General features: G+C 35.6%; 1 protein-coding gene across 1 annotated transcript in view; it reads right to left on the bottom strand.

Moving 5' to 3' along the window:
• Dlg5 (Discs large 5) overlaps positions 1-26,085 on the bottom strand; it is a 74,035-nt gene that overhangs the window by 11,361 nt on the left and 36,589 nt on the right. Inside the window, exons 2-3 of the mRNA XM_067768773.1 lie at positions 5,946-6,042; positions 1,530-5,873 (exon numbers count right to left, since the gene is read on the bottom strand). Of these exons, the coding sequence (XP_067624874.1) occupies positions 1,530-5,873; positions 5,946-5,991 (4,390 nt within the window). The 5' untranslated portion in view covers positions 5,992-6,042. The remainder of the gene's footprint in view (positions 1-1,529; positions 5,874-5,945; positions 6,043-26,085) is intronic.

Below are 26,085 nucleotides of genomic sequence, written 5' to 3'. Positions count from 1 at the left end.
TTATTTATTGATTTATTTCTAATAATAAAAGTACATATAATTATAATAGTATCAAATTTCAAAACAAAAAATTACTTAAATTTCGTGTTCCTCTCGTTCGCCTGTAAAATATAAGTGAACAAATCTGGGTTTCCCCGCTGTTCATTTCGCCCGAACAAAGAGTTGCCGATAAGGTGAAATATTTTTCGAACACGAAGAATTGTTTCGCCACCCTCTGCGATAGGGTGAATGAAAACTGTGAATATTTTCGTGTGAAAATAAAACTCGCGATAGGGGTGATTACCAAATTATTATCCACCTTTGAGAGATTTTGGGAAATGTACAGTTTTCAAATGAATACCCAACACATTGTAATCGAATCACATTTCTATTTAATGAAATAATTAAGTTTCCCTTTTCATACAGCGCCTTTTGCTTCATTAAGCGAACATCTGTCAGCAGCCCCAAAATATTATTTCGTTTTTACAAAAAATAGTTAAAATGGAAATCAGCCGTTTCCTTCTTAACTATGAGTACAATAAAAATAAAATGCATACGCAACTACCCATAAATGTTGCACCTATTTTCGAAAAGGCCATATTATCTTTTGCAGCAAATGCAGCGAAAATGAAATTTTGAATTTTTGCGTGTTTTTCTATTTTTCGTAAATTATTGAAAATAATTTATTTTTGATTGTCATTTGTTACATTGACAATGAAATTCGAAGCACCAAGCAAAACCGACTGGATTGTTCACTCGATTAGGCATACAATAAAGCAATAACGAGATAATTAAGAATTTGTATTTTGTATGGAAGATTGAGTTCAATTAGGCCTTTAATGTAGAAAACTTGACTAATTATTTCATTAAGCCTCTGTGTGAAATTGGCATTACATTTGAGTCCAGTTAGAGAACCCTAAGTTTGGAATTAAATTATTAAACTTAAGTAGTGACATTTTTTGCCTTGTAATAGTCTCCCTTTTTTGCTGATTACGCTATGATTCTCGAGTTGAGCCACTGTTTCGAAACAACTCTTGAGCATGCCTAGTTATCAACATGAACTCTAATGATACTCAAGCCCAAATGATAGTTGGGTATATTCGACGCCATTCGAACGAACGTAAATAACTGATATGTTAACTAGAGTTTAACCCTGCCAGATCGGCCGCTTAAGCTCAGCTTAAACTTCAGTTAAAGTAGACTGAAAAACTTCAGAATAAGGTTAAGCGTAGTTTAACTGACAAACTGAGTCGAACTTGTACTGAAAAACCAGGCCTTAATAGCTTAAATGTGGTTGACATTACTGAAGTTGGTAATATTGAAAACGCCCACTTTATCCAAATCGAATAATTCAAATGGGTTTTATTATTATTATTATTAAACTTCGTAAACAAATATTTGTATAAAAGGCAGGTTGTATTGACATTTCGAAAATCAGAGAAAGCTGCACGTTATGGTATTTTAAATTATAGTATATAACAAATACCATGTTTGAATTATTTTCTACATAACATCAGACCTTACTTCAAAATAAATATTATTTTACTCACTTTCGGGATTGTATTGCACCAGCATCGTTATCGAATTGCCGCATTGACGCAACACATTTGCCGCTATATCATTTGTAGCCGAGCGCATATTTAAGCCGCAGACTTCTAAGAGTTGATCGCCCACCTGAAGACCTGCACGCGTGGCTATGCTCTTATCGGCTACAGTCGATACAAAGATACCGCCACCATTGTTATTGCATTGTATTGTAATGCCGAGCGATTTATCGCTCTTTTCGATCGTGACTCTTCTAAGGTCTCCAGGGCATAAAAAATCCGACGGCGTATTCGAATTACGTTTACTACCACCATGACTTAAAACCTCAACATGCACTTGCGGCATAGGCGAACCGCGTCCACTGCCACCACCATTGGCTGCTACAGCAGCAATCGCCGAATGGTGCATTAGCATTGTAGGTGGTACACCTGACATACTTGCTGGAATAATTGGCATACCACCACCACCATAGTGATGGTCAATTGAGCCAGAGCTATTCTTAACGCCAGCACTACTTTTGCTTGCCACACTAGGATTGGATGGTATACGTAAACGTTGATGATCCTTTTTACGTGGGAATGTGCCACCTTCATAAATAATAGCACCACCACCACCGCCGCTATTCGGTACACCACCAGTATGAGAATGATGATAGTGTGTAGAAAGTGGATAGTCATGCACATATTGTGTATGCATTGGTAATCCTGGGGCACCAAAATCCATATCAAATTTATCCACCGAACTAGTCGGTATACCAATTGTGCTACTAGCAGCTGTATCTACGCCATGTTGTGTCTGTTGCACCGATGATGAGTGTGGATTAAGAGAATGTGGATGAGCATGAAGTGGTGGTGAAGAGGGCAACGTTAATGGACTAGAGTGGCGTATTTGACGCATTGCATGTGAATGTGGGTGGCTGGAATTTTGTGTGAATGTAGGAAAAAGTTGCGAGTGTCGATTGTGGGATTGAACGGCCATATTATTAGAATGGAAGAGTGAGTTATTGACACCAACACCTATACCACCGCCACCGCCCCCAACTGTGCCTACGCCACCAACACTGCTACTCATAATGCCTGAAGCAATACTTTCACTATCACTTGGATATTTGGCAACATTCTTATTAGCCATAGATGTAGCGGCTTGCGGCATTGGTATACCACGTTTTGTATAGTGATTCATTACGGCGCATTCGCTAATTGGTGGACTCTTTGCCGATAATATTGAATCTATGGAGTTTTGCGATTTAATCGAGATCATATCCAGCGAATTTTGTTGCGTTGTAGAAGTGTTACGTCCAAAATTTTGTGGATGAAAATTGAGCGGTGCAAATAGTCCAGGATGTGGTTGTGATTTGCTTGAACTCACACTACTCGGCATGCCACCCATATTTCCATTGCCGCTGTTCAACATATCGAATATATGAGGCTTACGGGGCAATAATTCCACACCATTGCCGGTATGTATAACCTGTTGTTGTGCCTGTTGACCGCTTGTCTTGTAGAACTCTGTTGGCGTTATATTCAATGAATAGCGATTTTGATAATTGTGCATACGCTGATTTCCATACTTGTCTGGTACTGGTGGCATCTTCACACGCATATTAGCACCCATAATAGGCGCCGGACGTTGCAGTGGTTTCGTCGATTCTGCCATAAGTGTAACATTATCTATTTGTGGGTCAACATAAACTGAGTGACGCATATAATTTGCATACACATTATTGCTGTTACCAATGCTGTTGCCCACACCACCATTTACACCTGACATGCCCGCACCACTGGGTGAAGGGCTAAAAAGTGCTGATGCGGGTATAGGATTTGAATTGCGATGAGGATTAGTTTTGATGGCATTACCCACACCAGTTATAGCATTACGTATATGCGCTTGTGGTTTGGCTTGTGGCGGTAATGGTGGCGGTTGATCGTCAGAGTTCTCACGCTCATCATCTTTATCCACATTTATTGGACCTGCTGTAAAAAGTGCTAAAGGTGGACGTTTCTTTTCTCTTTGTTGGACTATGGTGCCAGTGGGATTCTCATGTGTCGCATTAAGTATATTCGCACGAGGCCATGTGCCCATACTTTTAGCGGCTGCTTCTTTTTCCTTCTTGCTACGCTTGCCACGTCGCGGTTTTTCCGATGAATTTTCACTAAGCACCGAATCTAATTCGGCGAGCGCATCATGCTCTTGAGTAAAATGATCTACATCGGAGCCGGGTTTGGGTATATGTATCTTCTTGAAAATACTCAACATTTCCGAGAATTTCGAAGGATGCTTGGCACTCGTCATACGATGCATTGAATCGATGGAGTCCGTTTGTGCTGATGAAGTGGTCATGCGACGCTGACCATCACTACTACTGATATCCTGTACATTTTTCAAAGCAAATATAGTAATAGCATCGTTACGCTCATCATTCAATAGAGCCATGACATCATCCACCGAGTGTATACACTCCATTGATTTGTTATTGACGCTCAATACACGATCGCCAACATCCAATTCGGGCTCATAAGCTGCTAACGAATTTGGTTCTATCTTCGATATGAATACGCCCGTGTCCAAAGTTAAACCATGATTCATATTATTCTGCATATTGAGATGAACCGTATAGAAATGTCGCTTGCTGTGACGTGTGCGCGATACCAACAACTTACAACGTGGTGCGCTGCTGCGTATTTCGTCTAATACCATGCGCTTTGTCATCGTTTGGCAATCGAGATTATTCACCTTACAAATGACATCATTCATTTTTAATTTACCAAAAGCTGGCGAGCTATTAGTTACACCACATACTAGCTGTCGATTATTACTATCATCCAATATTATGCCAATATCGCTATCAGAATGGTAATTAAGTTCAATATCTAGCAGATCCTCTGCCTCGTATGTGCTCATGCGAAAACTGCGTCGTGATGCATTGTCGATATTTTGATTTTCAATTTGTTCCTTCAGTACATCGATTTTCTTTTGTGCTTCATCCTTTTGCTTCTTTATTTTCTCGCTATCGCGTATCGCTGAGAGAAGATCAGATATTGCTTTATCGCGCTCTTTTCGTAAATTGTCGCATAGTGATTTCACGGAGTCGCGCTCTTGTACGATTTTTTCACGCTGTGAAATGGCCCAATCACGTACACCTTTTGCCTGTTCAGCATCCTGCAATGCACGCTCTACCTCCGAATTAGCTTTTTCGAGACTTTTGCGTAATTTTTCCACTTCTTTGAAATCATCTTTGCTATCGGAAAACTCTTTCGACCATGAATTGGATTTCAGCAAATCGCGTTTTTGCAATTCGGCATTAGCCTGGTGTAACTTGTTGATTTCTGACTGATATAATAAATCGTTCTTTTTGTAATTATCAATTTCTTTCTTAGCCGCCGACAAGTCGTCAAACATTTTTTGATGCTCATGTAAGACATTATCCTTTTCGGATAGTAATTGTTTTAGTTCTTCGTCAATGCGATTACGTTCAACAGTGATGAGTAGCACTTTCTTGGATTCCTCTGATAAGAGTGATTTCAACTTTTGTATCTCTTTATCCATTATGTCCCGCTGTAAATTGAAATGCTCACGTGATTCACGATAAAAGTTACGTTCCTTCTTCACATTCTCCAGCTCGGCAATTGTTGAACCAAAACTCTTTTTATATTTCTCACGCTCAGCTGCAATAACACTACGCTCCTTAAGCAAATCAGCATTACGCTCCTTGCACAAATGCAATTCTTCCAGTAGCTTTTCACTTTCTGCACAGCTGCCATCGCATTTATTGTTATTACCACCACCACCGCCACCGCCACTATTGCTACCACCACGTCCACCACTTGTTACATCACTAAAATAATATGCATTCGCTGCATTTGATGTTTTATTGCCATTTTCATTCTCCAAACGTATGAGCTGACGTTCAAGTTTTGTATTTTGCTGCTTGAGGCGTGCATTCTCTGCGATTACATCAATAAATTTATTACGTTCGGTGCTTTCTAATTGTGTCATTGCACTAACATATTGTTCCTGATAATAGGCTACTTGTCCGCGTAACTCTTCACAACGACAGAGGGCATCTGCACGTTGATGTCGCATTTGAGTCAATTCCATGAATGCTGGATTATATGGCGATTTAATCACATCGTATTGGGAGCCATTTGAAACATTGGTGTTATTGCCGTTACCACCGCCACCTCCAGCACTTCCACTGCTGCCGCTAACAACTCCGCTACCAGCGCCACTACTACTATTACCGCTATTTAGCCCATTATTGTTATTTAAATTTGTTGCATTCGGACTTCCAGTGGAATTCAATGAAGGCCGCAGCGTACGATCGTAACCCACATATTCGGGACTTTCTTCTGCAGGAACAAAAAACAAAATATTAAGATTTTTAAATGAAAGTATTTAAAAAAAAATATATTATAACTGACCTTCTTGACTGCTCGTGCTGGTTAAAGACAGATCACCAGATGCCATCTTTGCAATCACAGCATTTTCTTAAGCCGAAAAAAGCCACTTTGGTATAAGCTGGAAGGAATTAAAAACGCTTCGAATAAAAATCTTCATACTCCTAATTAATAATAATTTAATATTCCTTGTTAAATATAAATTATATTTCTAATATATTCCGAAACAAATGGGATAATCAGTTTTGTTTTATCCACTTAAGCACATTCAACACTCTGGTAACTCTCATTATCCGTGTTTTTTTTTTTTTAGATGTATATACATCTACTTTTGCGGGTAAAAAAACGCTTATCTTATATAATGTTTAAGAGACCTATCTAGCGACAGTGGTTAAATAACTAGCTACAGAACGGGTTGCACCGAATAGCGGGGACACGCACCTCGGTTGGCCATAGTGTATAACCTATAGCTGAATCGGTTGCGGTGAATAGTGGACACACAGCATTTGTAGAGGTAAAACATTGACACACATAGATAGGAGTACTAATTTTCTGCGCAGCAATTTCAGAAGTGTAGATAAAGTGAGTCCATATAAAGTTTAAGTGCATATGTATATAGATTTAAAAAAAACACACAGCTATTGTTTCACTAAGACACGACGGATATCACGAGTTAGTAAACTTATCTCGGTATGTATTTCTTTATTGTTAAGCTGGCGGCCCGCATCAACTGATTTAATTTAGTGCAGGAGAGTAAAGAAGAAAATATTCAAAGAAATAAGATAGTTTGTATGATTGTAAAATGTGAAAATCTAATTTATTTTAAAATCAAAACCAAATTTATTTTTAATAAAATATTGGTTAATAAAAAATGCTCAGATATGTATATAGTGAGCTAAGCGAAGCACGCTCGGCTTACTTATACTACCCTGATCGAAATGCGAATTAACTGCGTATTAGCCGCTAATTAGTTGCGAAAGAAAAATTGTATCCCTATTTTATAAGCGCTTCTTCTGAAGTAGAAGTGAACTCAGCGAAGCACCCTAGCAAAAACTGCCACCCTTCAGTGTTTGTCACTCTTTTAAAGTAATTTACACCCACCCAAACTGATATTTATCTCCCCTTATGATAATAATAATGAACTGGACGCGATAAACCTCCGAGGAGATTTTGGTCGAGCTTCTCTTCCTAATTGCGTTTAATGGCAACCCCGAACGGCATGCGGAAGGTTGAGACGATTTGCTTGACGGAAACTCACTTGAAGACCTTCGGTGCGCACACTAACTCTGCACCACGCCGGGCATCCTCCCTCACTAAAATAAAGAAGCAATGATAATGAGAAGTCGAATTTTTTGAGCTAGAAAGAATTTGATTATAATATCGTAGTTCTAGCACACAAACTAAAAATAAAAATGAGCACCACTTAATTTTGAGAGGCACTGTATATCCGTATCCAATTAAACGAGCAATATACAATTTAGAGAAAGCATTTATAGTGCCGGTCATAAGTAATGGGTAAGAAAATTTTGCAGTTTTCACCAAGTTTTGCTTTCAAAATAGCCGTGTTTTTTAACACGCGTATATCCGTTTACGCTTAAACTTTATATGGACTGCTAAGCGACAAACTTTAAATACACCTCTGAAATTGCTGCGCATAAATTTTGTCCTACAAAATTTCAATACGCATTATACTCAGATGTAACTGAAATATGTGCCTTTGTTTCACCCTCTACACTAATTCTATGTATTCTATGTGTGTCCACAATTCATCGCAACTGATTCAGCTATATGTTATACCCTATGGCCATCAGAGCGTTGTGTCTCCGCTTTTCGGTACATCCTGTTGCTGTAGCTAGTTGTTTAACTACATCCGCTAGATGGGTCTCCTAAGCATTATCTAAGCGAGGATAGGCGTTATTTTTCACGCGCAAACGAAATTTCGGATTTTTTTTTTTTATAAATATCTGTCAATATTAATACCAACAATAAAAACTGCAGCTTGCAACTTTTTGCGAAATTCGTAAACAGTTTCTTAATAAATATTTTCAGGTTGTATTAAGAATTAAAAAAAATTTTTTAATGCAGTTTTGTAGCTCATTAAATTCTAGTATAAGTGGTGTTAATATTAAGATTATAATCTATGCTTTTAATTTTTTGGTTGCCATTAAATCTTCTTGATTTTTCACATTTCGCAAACACTTATGTGCAGCACTGTATATAATTTAAACGAATAAGATAAAATAAATTGTTGAATTTTGACTTCTTTGCACTACTTGTGCAGATAGTATTTAAGAGCCAATTAATTAATATTAGAAATATGTGGAAATTAAAATTAATGGATGTAAAGTACTGAGTAGAGATTACAGTCCCGGGTCAAGTATCTACTATCTATGGCCCGAATATTCTGGGATTATTAGCTTTAAAAAACCTCCATTTTCCTACCAATCGTGTGAAATTTATTAAGAGAAACTTATTTAAATAACAACTGATTATGCATAATAGTCTAGATGCACATTCTAGAAGTATGTTGTGAACTCTTAGCGAGAGGGACTGTTCTAAAGGATAAACTTATATAATATACATATATAAACAGAACATTCAATTTTATAATTTAAAATTTCCTTGACTTGCTTTTTTTACAATACCAAATATTATTTGCTTCTCAAAATTATACACTTTCACCGCCGTTATATAAAATGAGGGAGCTGTATTTTTGAGAATGAATATAGACTTTCAAGTACTCAGACGTTTGAGATACTGTTTCAATTTAGTAGCAAAATAATTGTTGTTTTGGCGACAAAAGTAAAACAACCCAAATCCCGAGATTTATTCCGGGATTGCTAAATTGGAACCTCTAGCATTGAGTCAAATTATCACTGTGGAAGATTTCGAAAATGTGTATGAAAAAATTTATAGATGGGCTTTGGATGACAGTCTGAGTAGTATATTTTGAAGCAACGATATACCGCTGTGTTTAGGGCAGCGTTAACACTATCCATTTAGATAAGAATAATTGGAATGTAGATACGGTTCCAGCTGATAATAGCCTACAAATCGACAGCGACGGCTCCAAGATGGACCCAGGTTTGTGGGGCCGAATCTATTCATATTGTAGTGTGTTTCAAGCAGAAGTCCTCGCGATTTGACAACTCTGGAAGTCTCTTCAGGTCCGAAACATAACTGGCAAAGTATCTGTTTTTTCTGACAGCCAAACAACAATCAAGGCGCTTACTGCGCCATATACTAACTCAAAGCTAGAAGGAACATATACTAAGACTTTCTAGCCATTATCTGGGTTCCAGGTCGTACACTCAGAAAAAAACACCTAAAATGAGGGAAACATTTCCTAAAAATTTAATTAAGAGAACCGTTTCTATAGCGCCAATTCAATCCCACTTTTTCTCATTTTAATAGCTATTTTCCTCATTTTGAGGATTTTTTTTTTTTTTGAATGTAGGGGAATCGAAGATAATGGCATGGCTGATAAGTTGGTAGGTAGCGAGTTCTTTGTCAAACGAACAAATTAGTTTAGTTATTTCAACAGAAGGGAAATTGTCGCTCTTAAGTTAACAAAATTCTGTAAAATTGACAGATTCCTGGTCAATCTAACTGGTTTTTCTGTTAACACAACTGATCTCACTGGTCATTTCAACAGCGATCAACAGTCAATACATGAGCAAATTTCAAAGAGAATTTTACGCTCACTGCGCTCTCTACTTTGTACTTATGACGATGGTGCCACTTGTTTAAAAAAAATACCAAAATAACAAAACCGCCAAATCGAAAAAACACACAAAATGGGAAAACAACAAAAAACTAGTTTTTCAGTTATCAATACAAAACGAAAAACCCTTTTTTGAATTTACTGTGCAAAAAATTTTGAGATACCGGGACACCTATTTATCGGGTAAAATTTTGCAACTTCTCATCCAAGCGAAATGCAAAATTGTGCCCTCTTGTTGCAAAAGTTTTGTTTGAACGAACAGGATTTTTCCAAAGTTAGTAACAGTTTGTTCAGGTTTTAACGAATTTTCACTCACGCGAACGAATTTAATAAGGCAATGAAAAACATCCTTTTTTTAATGTTGATGTTTCCGACAACATAAAAGTTTGAGTTGTTTTGGAATCGTTTCAATTTAAAGTGTTACGAAAATTAAACTTGCCGAATTACATGTAAAGTTACTCCAGTGGTGAATTACCTTCTAGCGATTTGATTCTTAACTTTTCTATAACTTACAAGCTCTCTATTTAAAATGTTAAGTCAAACATTTATGCTACAAGTTTTTTTCGAAACAATCAGGTGTGGCAACTACATGCGAAAGAAGAAATTGAGAATGAGCTGAGCTGCATCTGAAAGAATTGAGAATCAGTTTTGTGACTACTATTTTCATTTCTATTTGCAAAGCGAAGTTCAAAACTACAAATTAAATAAATTATAAAATATAAAATTTGATGAAAATGCGTTTAATAAAACAAAATAGTAAAGTGTATAATGTTTAATGTATGCCAGCATATTTAATGTAAGCCCAAGTTCGGTTAGTAAGTGCCACCGTGGTGTGATGGTAGCGTGCTCCGCCTGCCACATCGTTTTCCCTGGGTTCGCACCCCGAGCAAAGCAACATCAAAATTTTAGAAATAAGGTTTTTCAATTAGAAGAAAATTTTTCTAAGCGGGGTCGCCCCTCGGCAGTGTTTGGCAAGCGCTCCGAGTGTATTTCTGCCATGAAAAGCTCTCAGTGAAAACTCATCTGCCTCGCAGATGCCTTTCGGAGTCGGCATAAAACATGTAGGTCCCGTCCGGCCAATTTGTAAGGAAAATCAAAAGGAGCACGACGCAAATCTGAAGAGAAGCTCGGCCTTAGATATATTCGGATGTTATCGCGCCTTACATTTATTTATTTACATGGCAACATAGGTACTTTCGTACAAAGCTGTCGCAACAACTTGTTTTGTTCATTTGACTACTAAAACGGTCAATTACGAATCAACGATTTGTGCGCAGTTGATTCAACATCTTGTTGCCATGGATAAAAATTAACAGAAATTTCGGTTGAATTGACCCGTATTTCGGTTGATTTTACCAGTCTTTTTCATTCAGTGTAGGCATACCGCTAGGCGCAGTCAAGGGAAAAATTTGAAATTTTTACGTAAAAAGAGCTCAGCAAAAATGGAAGAGTGCCACGGGCCGTGCAATATCAAGAGCTAAATGATCAGTAAGAGAATGGCGAGTAAAGCCTGCGCTAATATACTTATAGAGGTCTGCACCAGTCATTGGGCGTTAACCACGGTCTGTGTAAATTTCCGGCTCTAGCCAGAACACATCTAAGATCCTTAGAAAGCCCTTTTTTTTAAATCTGGGTAATAGGGACTACAAACATTCTTGATTTTATGAACAACTCGTTATTGTTATTGTACATATACATATATGGCATCAAAACGGATTTCCACGCCCCACTCCATTATACCTACCTATATATGTATGCATCTAATTAAACTGCTTAAATTACTGTAAACTTTTTATTGGTGACAGTAAAAACTTGCCCCTGAAACAAATACTGAGCTAAACTTGTTTTAAAAAAAAAACAGAAAAAGTTGAAATTTGCAGCTGTCGAGCTGTTGTTTTTTAATTTGATTTGAGAGTAGGCAAAGTCATATGCATATTTTATCAGACTGGCAGACATACAGACTAATTACAAGAATAGGAATAAATTGAAGGTACTTGGTTACATTTTTTAATTACTTGCACTGGGTTTTTATTCTTATATAGAGCATTATTGCAACATATACATAAAACAACAAAATATTGAGTGGGGTACGGTTTCAAGTATTTGAGGAAGCGCGTATGGCGAATGCGGTGCCAAACGAACTCGAGTTTTGGACCAGTTCTTGTTTCGGCAGATAACCTAGCCTTCATTTGTGTTACGGCGCGCCCATTTTGCTAAAACATATCACTGATTTGAGTCTCTTGGACAGTTCTTCCTGACAAAGGATAACTTTGCAGTGTACCCAAAAAAACATTTCCCTTTTCCAAAGTTTCTTTGAAAACCGCCGTACCAAGCATAGCTTTAACACATAATTGCATACGAAGTATGCAATGTGTAAAAGATTAAAATATGCAAAAAGAAGGCAATTGGGAAAAACTTTACAACAACTAAGGCATGACGTAGCTGAATGCGTTTATAACCATTTCAACTATCGTAGGAGTGCGGGTTCGACTCCCACTCCCGGGAGAAAAGGCTTTGAAGAGATTTACAAGGTATAATCGAAACAGCTGTCGCCTTGTCCGTCCTGATGTCACGTTGTTTAAATTTTTCCCAAATTATTAAATAAATTATAACATTTCCCTTCAGGTTTCAAAAATTGAGGAAAAATTTGCCCTATAATGAAAAACGGCAGATTTTTCGTATAGGCTCCGGGGAAAATTTTAGAATAGCACCCCCCGAGTTCGGGGTTAAACTTGGTATCAAATGAAAGAGGGAGTTCTCCCGATCACAAATATATATAACTTAAAGTGCGCAGACTTATAGTTTACGAGTTATTTGATGTTAAAGTTTGCAAATTTAGCAAATTTCTATAGCACTTTCAGTTACAATTTACTCATCTTTCAAAACCTTTATGCACATAAATATCTATATAAATTGGCAACGATACACTTAAATTTCATTTTAGTATATTTCACATATAATTCTTGCATTGTTTTTACTTAATATAAAAGTTTTTATTAAATCAATCGCGCTTTTGTAGCAACATTCACATTTATGTATATATATATTTTATTGATGACATTACAAAGCTGTGCTGCCACATCTAAAAAACGGAACAAGTGCAGAATCGAAAAATAACTTATAAAAATATCTTTCATCTGATGTATATATACATATCTTTAACTTTTCTAGTCTTTATTTACCAAAAATTTGAAAAAGCTATTTTTTGCATTCGTGAACGAGCTGATATTACCTTATAACTCTTATGTTTATTGTTATGTTAGCCGATCCAACAACGGCTGCGCCATGCACAGTAATTCTGCGTAGAACACCTTTCCGCGTGTATCGTTGCCAATTTATATAGGTATTTATGAGCATAAAAGTTTTGAAAGATGTGTAAATTGTAAGTGAGAGTGCTATAGAAATTTGCTAAATTTGCAAACTTTAACATCAAATAACTCGTAAACTATAAGTCTGCGCACTTTAAGTTATATATATTTGTGATCGGGAAAACTCCCTCTTTCATTTGATACCAAGTTTAACCCCGAACTCGGGGGGTGCTAAACTAAATCGCTGCCATTTTTTCTGTTGTTTTAAACCATTTGAGAGTTTCTTGCCACCGTTCTTCGCATATTTTAGTTTAAAATCAGCTCATTTTCTCTGTTATTTTTCAGTTTTTATACAATTCGAAAACGTGTGTTTGTTAACGGGTTTGGTTGTTATTGGTCTGATTCTCTATGTGTGTGCGTTCAAATACTTATGTACACCTGCGAGTAAAGAATAGCGGTTAATACTATTTGCAAATTGTATCACCAATTTACTTCTTTTATTTCCCTTATTTTAACCAAAATATCTTCCTTATTCCACATTTCGCGTCGTTTTCGACCCAAGTACATATATTTCATACTGATTAAATAAATCAAATCAAATATTTGAACGTTGATTACTTATTTTTAATGCAAAGTTGCACAAGATCTACCCAGCAGGAATCGCGTGGACCTAAGCGCAGTGCTGCAAGTGTCGAAGATCATGTGCAGGTCTTACAACCTTAGACCAACAAAGTTATTCTTATCGTTACAAAGAGAGGACTGTAGGCTCATGACGGTTATTCTGACTGGCCACTGCCTCTTCGCGTCGCATGCTTTCAAACTACACTCAAAAAAAGCTGGTATCAGGGCGATGCTAAATAGTCATCAATATGCAATTTTCGAGTATCAATTATTCTTCATCAACCGTTTTATGCAATTGATATTTTCGAAATTGGTAATTTGATATTTTCGAGCTTTATGGTTTGATACTAACAAGTATCAATTTGATATTTTGTATGTGTTATCAACTTGATACTCTCTCCTATTATTTCTGCCATAACATAGTATTTATTTGATAATTTTTTTAATCAAATTGATACCTTTTTGGTATCAGTTTGAAATTATTTTTTTACTAAATTGATAGTTTTTGCGCTCTAATGTGATACTTACTTTTATAAAACTCATACCAGTTTTAGTATCATTTTGATACTTCCATAAGTTCCACCATTTCCCAAAGAGAAAATTCCTTTTACAGTTTTAAAATTTTATATTCTTATAAAGCAAATTCCTTTTAAATTGTGGTACATGTCAATAGGGTCCTTCGAATTCAGTTATATTGTTTATTTGTAAAACATTTTCTTTAATTCCAACTTTATTGCAGTGGTAGTGCTCATTAAAACCTTTTATATTATAACGTTGACTTAAAATATAGATTTCATTACTGTGACTTATCAGAATATGTTTCATTTTGTGCAAAGTTAACATATTTGTTCTAAGAGTTAAGATGTAATCTTCTTTATAAATTAATCCATTATAATTTAAGTGCGGTATTGTAGTATTTTCAAAATAAATATTGACATTAGACAGTACGTAAGCAAAATCTGACGTTTCTATGTTGCAATATTTTTTTTGGAGTATCTGGTATGTATTTGGAAATCCATTTTCATATTGATCTAAAAATGTTGTAAATTTCATTACAAATTAAATTACTAATTGCTAGGGTTTTGAATAACTTGTATTCCGTGTCAGTCTTGGTAAAAGGATTAGAGCAAAAATCTAGGATTTTTTTTTTTTGTATTTGTATTTGTTTTAAAATTTATTAAACTAAATTAAAGGCCAATAATAATTTTTAAAAAAATATTTGTTTTAAAGCGTCTGCAACAGTTAAATTTATAGTTTGTATATGTTCTTGTGTAAACAAGACATCTTTTCTAGAAAAATTATCTTTTGCGTAACATTTCATTAAAATATCTAGACAAGCTAGTGTGATGAGACTTTCAAACTTTGAAAATACTTTACCTTTACATATAGTGATATCATTATCATCTTCACTACTATTAGTTGTGGTCTGGAAACAGATTACTGACTCATTACAGGATTACATTTTTCTTTCAAAATTATTATTGGAATATTTATGTGTTACACTGGTGTCAATATTAGTTTTCAATAGCTCAGTATTGCTTACAATTTTAGTATTTTTGAATACTTTTAAATTCATATGCCTTTTTATGTGTACTTCAAATCTTTTTAATCTTGTATATTCCTGATTACAATTATTGTGAGTACATTTGTAAATACCTACTTCATTTAACCCATGATGTAAATTGAATGGAATTTGTAAATGAATGATGTAAATCTTTATGGAATTTAAAACAAAACACTTTTGCCCAAATAAACTAAACAATGTTACGTTTACATACAATGGCTTATATTATGAATAAGATTAGTTACACATGTTCATAAGAAGTCGAAATATCGTAAAAAAATGTTATAAAAAACTCCATACTTGATGGGATTCATCTGGGTATTTCAAGGAAAATATTTGATAAATTTTAAAGCAAATGTCCAATGAAACTACAAACGAGCTAAGTTTCAAGTTGTGATAACCAAAGCTCACGTAAAAATCTGTTAAATTCAAAAGATCAGGATCCACTACAATTATAAATGGCTATATTGGCGATTTCGACTCTGTGGAATTTTTAGTACGCAAATTTATTTGGTGTTGTAAATCATTTATCGCTGCTATATGTAAAATGGAACTATTCACGGAGCTTTGTATGGTTGCTTTACGATGCACTTTCAAATCTCCTTATTTTACTATATACCGGTGTGTTGGTTTTAAAATAGTGTGAAGTAGCATAAAATAAATGGAGTCTCTTGAATCTAAATTAAAGATTAATTTAGACGAGTATTTCATTATAAATAGGAGATTATGGGACTTACTTATGTCGATCTCGCCTTTTGCAGATGTCAATAGATTCCTGTAGTATTTGTCCTTTACGTTGTGCTCAAAGTAAGCAGTAAGCTTTGGTAATGTTTCACACCATTTCGACGTTAATATGAATTGTTTTTCAGGGTAAAGTTCTTTAAAATCTTCTTCAACCTGAAAAAATATGTACATATGTGAGTTAGTATTGTGTTGATTCAAATTTTTAACAAAAATGAAATTATCGCAAACATTTACACTAGTTTATTATTACATATTTAGTTATTGTTGCAGCGTACATGCATATGAACTTAGTTTCACAACAAAGATATATACATACATACATGTCTATGCACTTGTATATCACTTTTTATTTGCAACAAAACTTAATATTACTCACCTTTTCTGTTTTGTTGCAATTCCTGCAGGCAATTTTTAATTTTTTTATTTTTCCACCAAACAACACTATTCGCGGCAACAAAAGACAAATAATTAACCCCGAACAACTATCGAGTCACGTGCGAACAGCGATTTCGACTTTTCGAACAGTCACCCTGCAAAAATCGTTGGATCATGTGGTCCACTGGTGTACTTACCATTGTACTCCTCTGTAATGCAGCAATGAACCAACTCATTTCTACACGAACATATTGTAAGCCGATCATTGCTCGTTTTTAACGATTGTAATCACAACACGATGTTTATTGGACTGTGGGTACTCCATGGATTACTCTGATGTAATGCGGAGCTGGAGTATATGGTCCCGTCCTAGGACATCGCAATGTTAATTGGACCATATTTTTTGTATGAATTGTGGTTAATTTTGGAGCACTCGGTTGGTCCATGGCGAGTACTCCATATATGCATGCATGGTGTACTCGCGATTTTTGCAGGGCAGTGATGCCCTTACAGTTTGAATCTGATACTATTGCTTATTAAAATAATTAGGTGAATATCAATTTGACATTGTTGAGAATAAAATCGAATTAATTAGTTATCAAAATAATAAGCTAAGTTGTAATATAATATCTTTGAGGATCAATTTGATGATTTATGCTGCTATATTAATGCTGAAGATATTACACTGGTCTTAATTTGACATTTTTGAGGTGTAAAATTAATATTTTTCCTCAGCAATTCAGTAACCGAGATATAGATATACCACTTTTCACTCTCATTTTTAAATGATTAATCTTTACATTGATACTAAAAAAATGATACTGCTAAAACCGGTATTAAACTGATAGTGATATATTTTTTTTTTTTTTTGAGTGTATGTAGTCCTACTTAGTGATAACGTACGTAGGAAGTGCAGGTGGGGGGACGAAACGATCCTGGTTTTTGATAAGGTATTCCAGTTAAACAAACTTCTGGTAATACTATGGATTCATTCAGTCTATGTGAGCCTCAAGGACCGGCCAAGTCAGCCTAACCTAATATTAAATAAATAAATGTAAGGCGCGATAACCTCCGAAGATATCTTAGGCCGAGCTTCTCTTCCAATTTGCGTCGTGCTCCTTTTAATTTTTCCTACAAATTGGCGGAACAGGACCTACTTGTTTTATGCCAACTCCGAACGGCATCTGCAAGGCAGATGAGTTTTCACCGAGAGCTTTTTGATGGCAGAAACACACTCGGAGTGCTTGCCAAACACTTCCGAGGGGCGACCCCGCTTAGAAAAATGTTCTTCTAATTGAAAAACCGTGTTTCTAAAACCCAGGATCTTCGGTGTGGTAGGCGGAGCACGCTACAATCACATCACGGCGGCCGCCGTTTTTAGTATTATAATTATTTAATAATTTGATATGATGACTATTCAATGCGAACCAGAACGACCCGAAGCGTAGGATTATGGAGAGCTCTCAGGCTTTTTTAAATTAAGATTTAAGGAAATTTGTATAGTATGCAGTTCTGTAGCATGATTCAATCACAAGAAGTTTGTTCGGCTGACAAATTATTTGACAATTGCAGCCATTTTGCTCCCAAATCGAATTGACATCCGTTAACCGTGTTGCTTCTTTGCGAATCTTCGAAAAATATTAGTAGTAGAAATAGGAGGCAATCAGTTTACAAATACCCGATAAGTACTGAACTGCATAATTCCTTAGAACAATTTTTTTTAATTTTATGATTAATTAACTATGCCATGATCTATTAGTGTGGCTGAATACAGGTAATCTTATGAAAAGTACGGACACCAAAGGAATCGTGCACTCTCGGAAACCTATGAACATACGAAACCCAAACCAATGAAAAATTCATCCTTCAACGTCAAAAACTGTTACTAGTCCAGATCACGTAAAAATGTCATTAGTAAATAATTGAGATGCCATAACGAAATGTACTCATTGATCATGATAACTTATTAATTCAGTATGTTCGGTACAGTCATCTCTATTTAAGAATTTGTGGAGTCGGTTTATATTTGGAATATTATGTAAATACATATTTGATATATTCGGACCTCGTGAGGTAGTATACAACGAACGTGTTCCGAATATTCTAAATTAACGGTGAATACTTAACAGAAAAGAGCATTCCGAAATTTCAGAATAAAAAGGTGAATACTCCATGTGTTTTCTGTGAAAGTCAGGGCCGGAATATAAAGTTCTAAGATAAAAAGCCATTTTGTTCTATTTTCTTTTTTTGTCAGTTCATTGCGGCTGCTGAGTAGAGTATCACCCCATGTCGGCTACCTGTTCAAAATCGTCCTATCTCAAGATATTTTTCAAAATTTTTGCCCTTACGCCCTATATTAGAATTAGATTGAAGAACGCCTTATCTCAGAATGGTTTTTATTAACTCCCTCTTATGTCAGAATGCATTGAACTTATGCTCACATAGGGAGTTTTTGAAACAGATTTTGAGATAGTGTATTTTTGAATAAAATTCTAACGGCATTCTTCAAACAAATTCTGAGAGAGTGTCCAAACCAACACAACTCTTTATCAATTCACGAAATATTACCTAGAAAATGAACTATTTCCCCCAAAATCTGTTGGCATTTACAAATTTATTATTACTACTAATATACTACTAAAGCACTTTTCTACTTCAATTTTCGATGAAGGGGATTGAATTATTGCCCGTTTTCGTTACTTCGTAAAAGCAACCCTTCCAAATTTTTAAATTTGGGAGTGTCAAAGCTCTATCATCACTGGAGAACACACCTCTACTAATTGAATCATGGTTATGTAGTTCAGGAGCCTTATTATGTAACTCGATTCGAATGAAATTTCTTACGAGTTTGAAAAACAAAAATTATGTATCTTGACAGCTTTAGAATCGCATTTCTATTCGAATCGAGTAACAGAAGATATACCCAGCTCATTGCCTTTTGATAAAATCATAAGTTTGAAGTCTCTAATTGCATTGCTTTCGACTAGAATGTTTCAAATTTTATTCCATAAAATTTCAGACTTCCCCAGTTTTCTAATTTTTTCGAAAAATATTTCGGAATTGGTTTACATCGTTTCAAAATTCCAATTAAATATTTGTTTGTAATATACAGTCAGTGACAGAAGAAAGTGTACACTCGTGAAAAATAACAATATCCTCCATTTAGGGGTTTTCCGGGGGACACTATCGCCTTACATCCTATTTTTTTTCTTATGGACTTACAAATTACAATAAAAGTTAATACAATACACAATTTAAATTCATTAAACAAGAAACCGTGGTGTGATGGTAGCGTGCTCCGCCTACCACACCGTATGCCCTGGGTTCACACCCCGGGCAAAGCAACATCAAAATTTTAGAAATAAGGTTTTTCAATTAGAAGAAAATTTTTCTAAGCGGGGTCGCCCCTCGGCAGTGTCTGGCAAGCGCTCCGAGTCTATTTCAGCCATGAAAAGCTCTCAGTGAAAATTCATCTGCCTTGCAGATGCCGTTCGGAGTCGGTATAAAACAAGTAGGTCCCATCCCGCCAATTTGTAGGAAAACAAGTAAGAACGGGACTGTCTTCGGCTATGCCGAAGACTTCATACCTTTCATGAATGGGGCTGAACAATAATCTTATCCCGTTCGTAATCTCCGAATAATCGGATGTATAAGATAAGAAATATATAGTGAACAGATCTACATACCTTAACGATTTTTAATATAAATATAAAATAAAAAACAGGTAGGTACTTTGTGTGAGGATGCAAAGTTTCAGGTTTTTTGTGGTCTGCGTGTAAAAATTACGACTACGAATCACGTATTTCAACAATATATGACGTAAACGTAACTATTTGATGAAATTTGATGAATTTTGAAGCTTCTAGCCGTAAAAAGGGGGCAAAAATTAGAGTTTATATGGGGTATATAATATATATACCACCGATCTCTATGATTTTTTCAGACAACAATATATGCTATATACGTAAGCATATGGTGAAATTTGAAGCGTCTAGCTGTTAAAAAGGGGCAGAAATTGCGCAAAGTTTCTTAACTGAACAATCGGTTGTATGAGATATATACTATATATACCACCGATCTCAATGATTTTTTCAGACAACAATATATGCTACACACGTAAGCATTTGGTGAAATTTGAACATATCTAAACGATTTTTAAGATAAATATAAAATAAAAAATAGGTAGGTAATCTGTGTGAGGATGCAAAGCTTCACATTTTTTGTGGTCTGCATGTAAAAACTATGACTACGGATCACGTATTTCAAAAATATATGACGTAAATGTAACTATTTGATGAAATTTGATGAATTTTGAAGCTTCTAGCCGTAAAAAAGGGGTCAAAATGACAGTTTATATGAAGTATATAATATATATACCACCGATCTCTATGATTTTTTCAGACAACAATATATGCTATATACGTAAGCATTTTGTGAAATTTGAAGCTTCTAACTGTTAAAACGGGGCAGAAATTGCGCAAAGTTTCTTATCTGAACAATCGGTTGTATGAGATATATACTATGTATACCACTGATGTCAATGATTTTTTCAGACATCAATATATGCTATACACGTAAGCAGTTGGTGAAATTTGAAGCTTCTAGCTGTTAAAATGGGGCCGAAATCGTAAAAAAAATATATATATACTATATATATATACTATATATACCATCATATATATATTATATATATCACCGATCTCTATGATTTTTTGACACAACAATACATACTATATACGTAAGCAATCGGTGAAATTTGAAGCTTATAACTGTTAAAATGGGGAAGAAATTGCGCAAAGTTTCTTATCTGAGCAATCGGTTGTATGAGATATATACTATATATACAACCGATCTCTATGATTTTTTCAGAAAACAGTATATGCTATATACGTAAGCAATCAGTGAAATTTGAAGCTTATAGCTGTTAAAATGGGGTATAAATTGCGAAAAGTTTCTTATCTGAACAATCGGTTGTATGAGATATATACTATATATACAACCGATCTCTATGATTTTTTCAGACAACAATATATGCTATATACGTAAGCAATCGGTGAAATTTGAAGCTTATAGCTGTTCAAATGGGATAGAAATTGCGAAAAGTTTCTTATCTGAACAATCGGTTGTATGAGATATATACTATATATACAACCGATCTCTATGATTTTTTCAAACAATATATGCTATATACGTAAATATTCGGTGAAATTTAAAGCTTCTAGCTGTTAAAATGGGGCTAAAATTTGCGAAAATATATATATATATACTATATATACCACCATATATATACTATATATACCACCGATCTTTATGATTTTTTCAGACAACAATATATGCTATATACGTAAGCATTCGTTGAAATTTGAAGCCTCTAGCTCTTAAAATAGGGCAGTAATTACGAAAAGTTCCTTATCTGAACAATTGGTTGTGGGGGATATATACTATATATACGACTGATCTCATAAATTTTTTCAGGCAACAATATGTGCAATATACGAAAGTATATGGTGAAGTTTGAAGCTTCAATCTGTTAAATTGGGTAAGATATTACAAAAATCCTCTTTTTCTGAAAAATCGGTTGTATGGAGGATATATGCTATAGTGGTCCGATCCGGTCGGTTCCGACAAATGTCTAATCGGACACCCAAATACACCCGCTCACCAAATTTTATCAAGATATCTCAAAAATTGAGGGACTAGTTTGCATACAAACAGACAGACGGACAGACGGACAGACGGACATGGCTAAATCAACTCAGCTCTTCAACCTGATTATTTCGGTATACTTAATGGTGGGTCTATCTATTTTCCTTTAAGGACTTACAATTTTCGGTTTCGTGACGAAATTAATATACCATTTCATTTTCATGAAAGGTATAAAAATAGGAGCACGACGCAAATTCGAAGAGAAGCTCGGCCTTAGATCTCTTCGGAGGTTATCGCGCCTTACATTTACTTTTTTTTTTTAACAAAAAAGTATAAATTGGTGTTCATGTGTTTGCAAGGAAGGAATTCGTTACACCCGTAACACCGACGCCGGCTTTGGATGGCAGGCGGCCTAATTCAACTATTTGCAGGGTTTGGGTAGTGGCAATTTTTAGTTATATTGGCAGAAGAACATAAGAGAATTAGGAAATTATTCCAAAATTGTGCAGAGCGCACCGACTAAGGGGTGCTGAAATAAGGTCAATTTCTAGAAGTGTTATGAAAAATCCTTCGAAGCTTGCTGTAAGATTATAGAAAAATATTTCAGAAGCATGATGTGTGGCCAGGAAATTCGTTGGACACTATAGGCAAATAGTCCTCATGGGTAAGTTCCACTGAAAAAACTTTCCCAAGCAAATAAAACGTTTAAACTTTGCTAGAAATAAAATAATTTAAAAAAAATTTTAAGTTAAACGGTTGTATTGAAAACAATACTTACGTGAAGTAATAATAATACTAAAAGCTAGAAAATAATTGGGTGGGTCCTAGGTACTAGTCATCACACTCCTCATTAATCTAGGGCGTTGATCAAACAATTAAATAAAAGCGTTGAGCGCGTGAAATTTCTAAAAATGTGAGGCGTAGCATAAACTTATTAAGGTTCAGTTGGTCTTACTTATGACTAGCAATAGAATTTGACGCATCCAACGCTTTTATTTAATTGTCTGATCGACGCCCTAGATTGGTGAGGAGTGTGATGACTAGTACTTAGGACGAACCCAAATATTTTCTAGCTTTTAGTATTGTTATTACTTCATGTAAGTATTGTTTTCAATAAAACCGTTTAGCTTAAAAAACAATTTTTTTAATTATTTTACTTTCAAGTGTTTAGTCTTTATGTAATTGCCTATTATTTCTCATTCTATTTAGTTCATTTAGTGACTTATTATTACAAGGACTCTTTTCTGACAACTTGTTACAATCTAAGTCCTCAATACAAAACGATTGGAACGATTTTCCGTCATCCCTTGTCAAATTTGGTTTTGAGACAAAACGGTTTCGGCGTTGTGCCATCATCAGTGTCGATTATCGTTCTCAGAACGCAGGACGAAAATCGACACTGATGATGGCACAACGCCGAAACCGGTTTGTCTCAAAACCAAATTTGACAAGGGATGACGGAAAATCGTTCCAATATACATTATTTATTCACCCTTTCGGAAAATCAACAAAACAAGATAAGTCGCTTTCTATTCTTGTATGTATTATGTGTTCCAAATATGAACCAAATCGGACCACAAATACGAATTTTTTTAAATATTTCGATCCATGCGCCACCTATCGGAGTTTTTTTTTATTATTGTATTGTCATCAGGTTCTGAACTATATTCCAAGTTTCAAGCTTGTAGCTTATCTGGAAGTTACTTAAATTTCAATTACAAAATTCGTGCCAACCAGCCAGCCTGTCAAGTCAAGCTAAATACATAAATCCGTTTAAAAACAGTATGAACACATTGTCGAAGATAGATAGTTAGATTGTAGACGTAGCAATACTGTTTACAAATTTTAATTTAGCGACGAAACAAAATTTGAAGTACCAGAGAAGAAAATAAAAAACCAATATATGGAGAACAATAAATAGGGTAATAGGGCACTTCTAGAAACGCAATGTTATATCCAAAAGAAAAATGGAGCGATTAGGTCAAGGTGAATAAATAAGACTATCTGAACATTGAAAGAATAATTTGAGGCCCAGTGCCGAAAGGTTGAGTATGTGTCAATCATGGGGGTTTCAGTAGGACAATGATCCTAAACGCACTGCGAAAGTTTTCAAAGAACGATTGTTATATAAACACCATCCGCAGTCACTGGACCTCAACCCATCGAGCATCTATGAAAGAACCTAGACGGAAAAATCCAAAAAAGAACTTTAGTAGTAGTAAGATATGCTCAAAGTGCTATTTCGATAGATTGAGGGAAAATTGAATCGAAAGTTACAGTAATGCTTGTTAGTTCCATGTCACGTCCCTAATTCAAAAGCTAATGGAAAGCAGCCGCCGGCCGCCGTGGTGTGATGGCAGCGTGCTCCGCCTATCACACCGAAGATCCTGGGTTCACGCCCCGAAAAAAGCAACATCAAAAACTTTACAAACAGGTTTTTTCAATTAGAAGAAAATTTTTCGAAGCGGGGCGCCCCTCGGCAGTGTTTAGCAAGCACTCCGAGTGTATTTCTGCCATGAAAAGATCTCAGTGAAAACTCATCTGCCTTGCAGATGCCGTTCGGAGTCGGCATAAAACAAGTAGGTCCCATCCCGCCAATTTGTAGGAAAAAAATAGGAGCACGACGCAAATTGGAAGAGAAGCTCAGCCTTAGATCTCTTTGGAGGTTATCGCGCCATATATTTATATTTATTTAATGGAAAGCACACAAAGTGCTGGAAATTGGAAACGTGTTATTGTTATATTCTACGTGTGTATACTTTCTTTTGACACAGTTTTTTTTTTTTTTTTGGGGCAAATGAACTGAAGCAATACTCAATAAAACAAAGCATGAAAACAAAACAATGAGCAGCGGCATCAGTAGCGGCCAAAACTTGTGTGCGAAATGCGGCTTAAATCCGGGTAACTGGTTACACACAACAACAATAACGAGCAAACAAAAATATACAACAACCACAATCACCACGTCGACTATGATGAGGATGATGACCGTTTCGAACGACCTGACTTTTAATGCCATCACAAAAATTAGCCAAAATTTGCACAAAGTAATATCTGCGATACTTAAAAAACATACATAAGAATTGTTTACTTATATATGTATATGCAAATATCTCTATTTATGTATGTATGTCTGGATATGGAGCTATGGTGTATCTAATATATAAAATTCTTCTGTCACGGTTTTAGAGGCTTAACTCCTCCGAAACGGCTGAACCGATTCTCATGTAATTTTGTGAGCATTTTGGGTAGGTCTGAGAATCGGCCGACGTCTACCTTTTTTTCGCTACGTGCCTAGGGTCTTGAGATCAAAGACCCGGGTACCCCTAGAATGTGTTTATACAATATGGATATCAAATGAAAGCTGTTGATGAGTGCTATAGAACATGATAATTTTCATACCCCTGGGTGACTAGGGTTTCGAGATATAAGCCAAAACGTGGACCCGGGTACCCCTAGAATGTGTTTATACAATATGGATATCAAACGAAAGCTGTTGATGAGTGCTATAGTACAGGATAATTTTCATACAACTGGGAGGTTAGGGTCTCGAGATATAGCCCAAAACGTAGACCCGGGTACCCCTAGAATGTGTTTATACAATATGGATATCAAATGAAAGCTGTTGATGAGTGCTATAGTACAGGATAATTTTCATACAACTGGGAAGCTAGGGTCTCGAGATATAGCCCAAAAGTGGACCCGGGTACCCCTAGAATGTGTTTATACAATATGGATATCAAATTTAAGCTGTTGATGAGTGCTATAGTACAGGATAATTTTCATACAACTGGTAGGCTAGGGTCTCGAGATATAGCCCAAAACGTGGACCCGGGTACCCCTGGAATGTGTTTATACAATATGGATATCAAATGAAAACTGTTGATGAGTGCTATAGTACAGGATAATTTTCATACAACTGGGAGGCTAGGGTCTCGATATATAGCCCAAAACGTGGACCCAGGTACCCCTAGAATGTGTTTATACAATATGGATATCAAATCAAAGCTGTTGATGAGTGCTATAGTACAGGATAATTTTCATACAACTGGGAGACTAGGGTCTCGAGATATAGCCCAAAACGTGGAAAAGGGTACCCCTAGAAGGTGTGTGTATTATGAATATCAAATGAAAGATGTTGCTGAGAGCTCTAAAGTTCATTGACATATTCGATTTAATCGC

This window comes from Eurosta solidaginis, chromosome 2 (assembly GCF_040869045.1).
Source record: "Eurosta solidaginis isolate ZX-2024a chromosome 2, ASM4086904v1, whole genome shotgun sequence".
NCBI lineage: Eukaryota > Metazoa > Arthropoda > Insecta > Diptera > Tephritidae > Eurosta > Eurosta solidaginis.
This window is presented reverse-complemented; position numbering and strand designations above follow the sequence as displayed.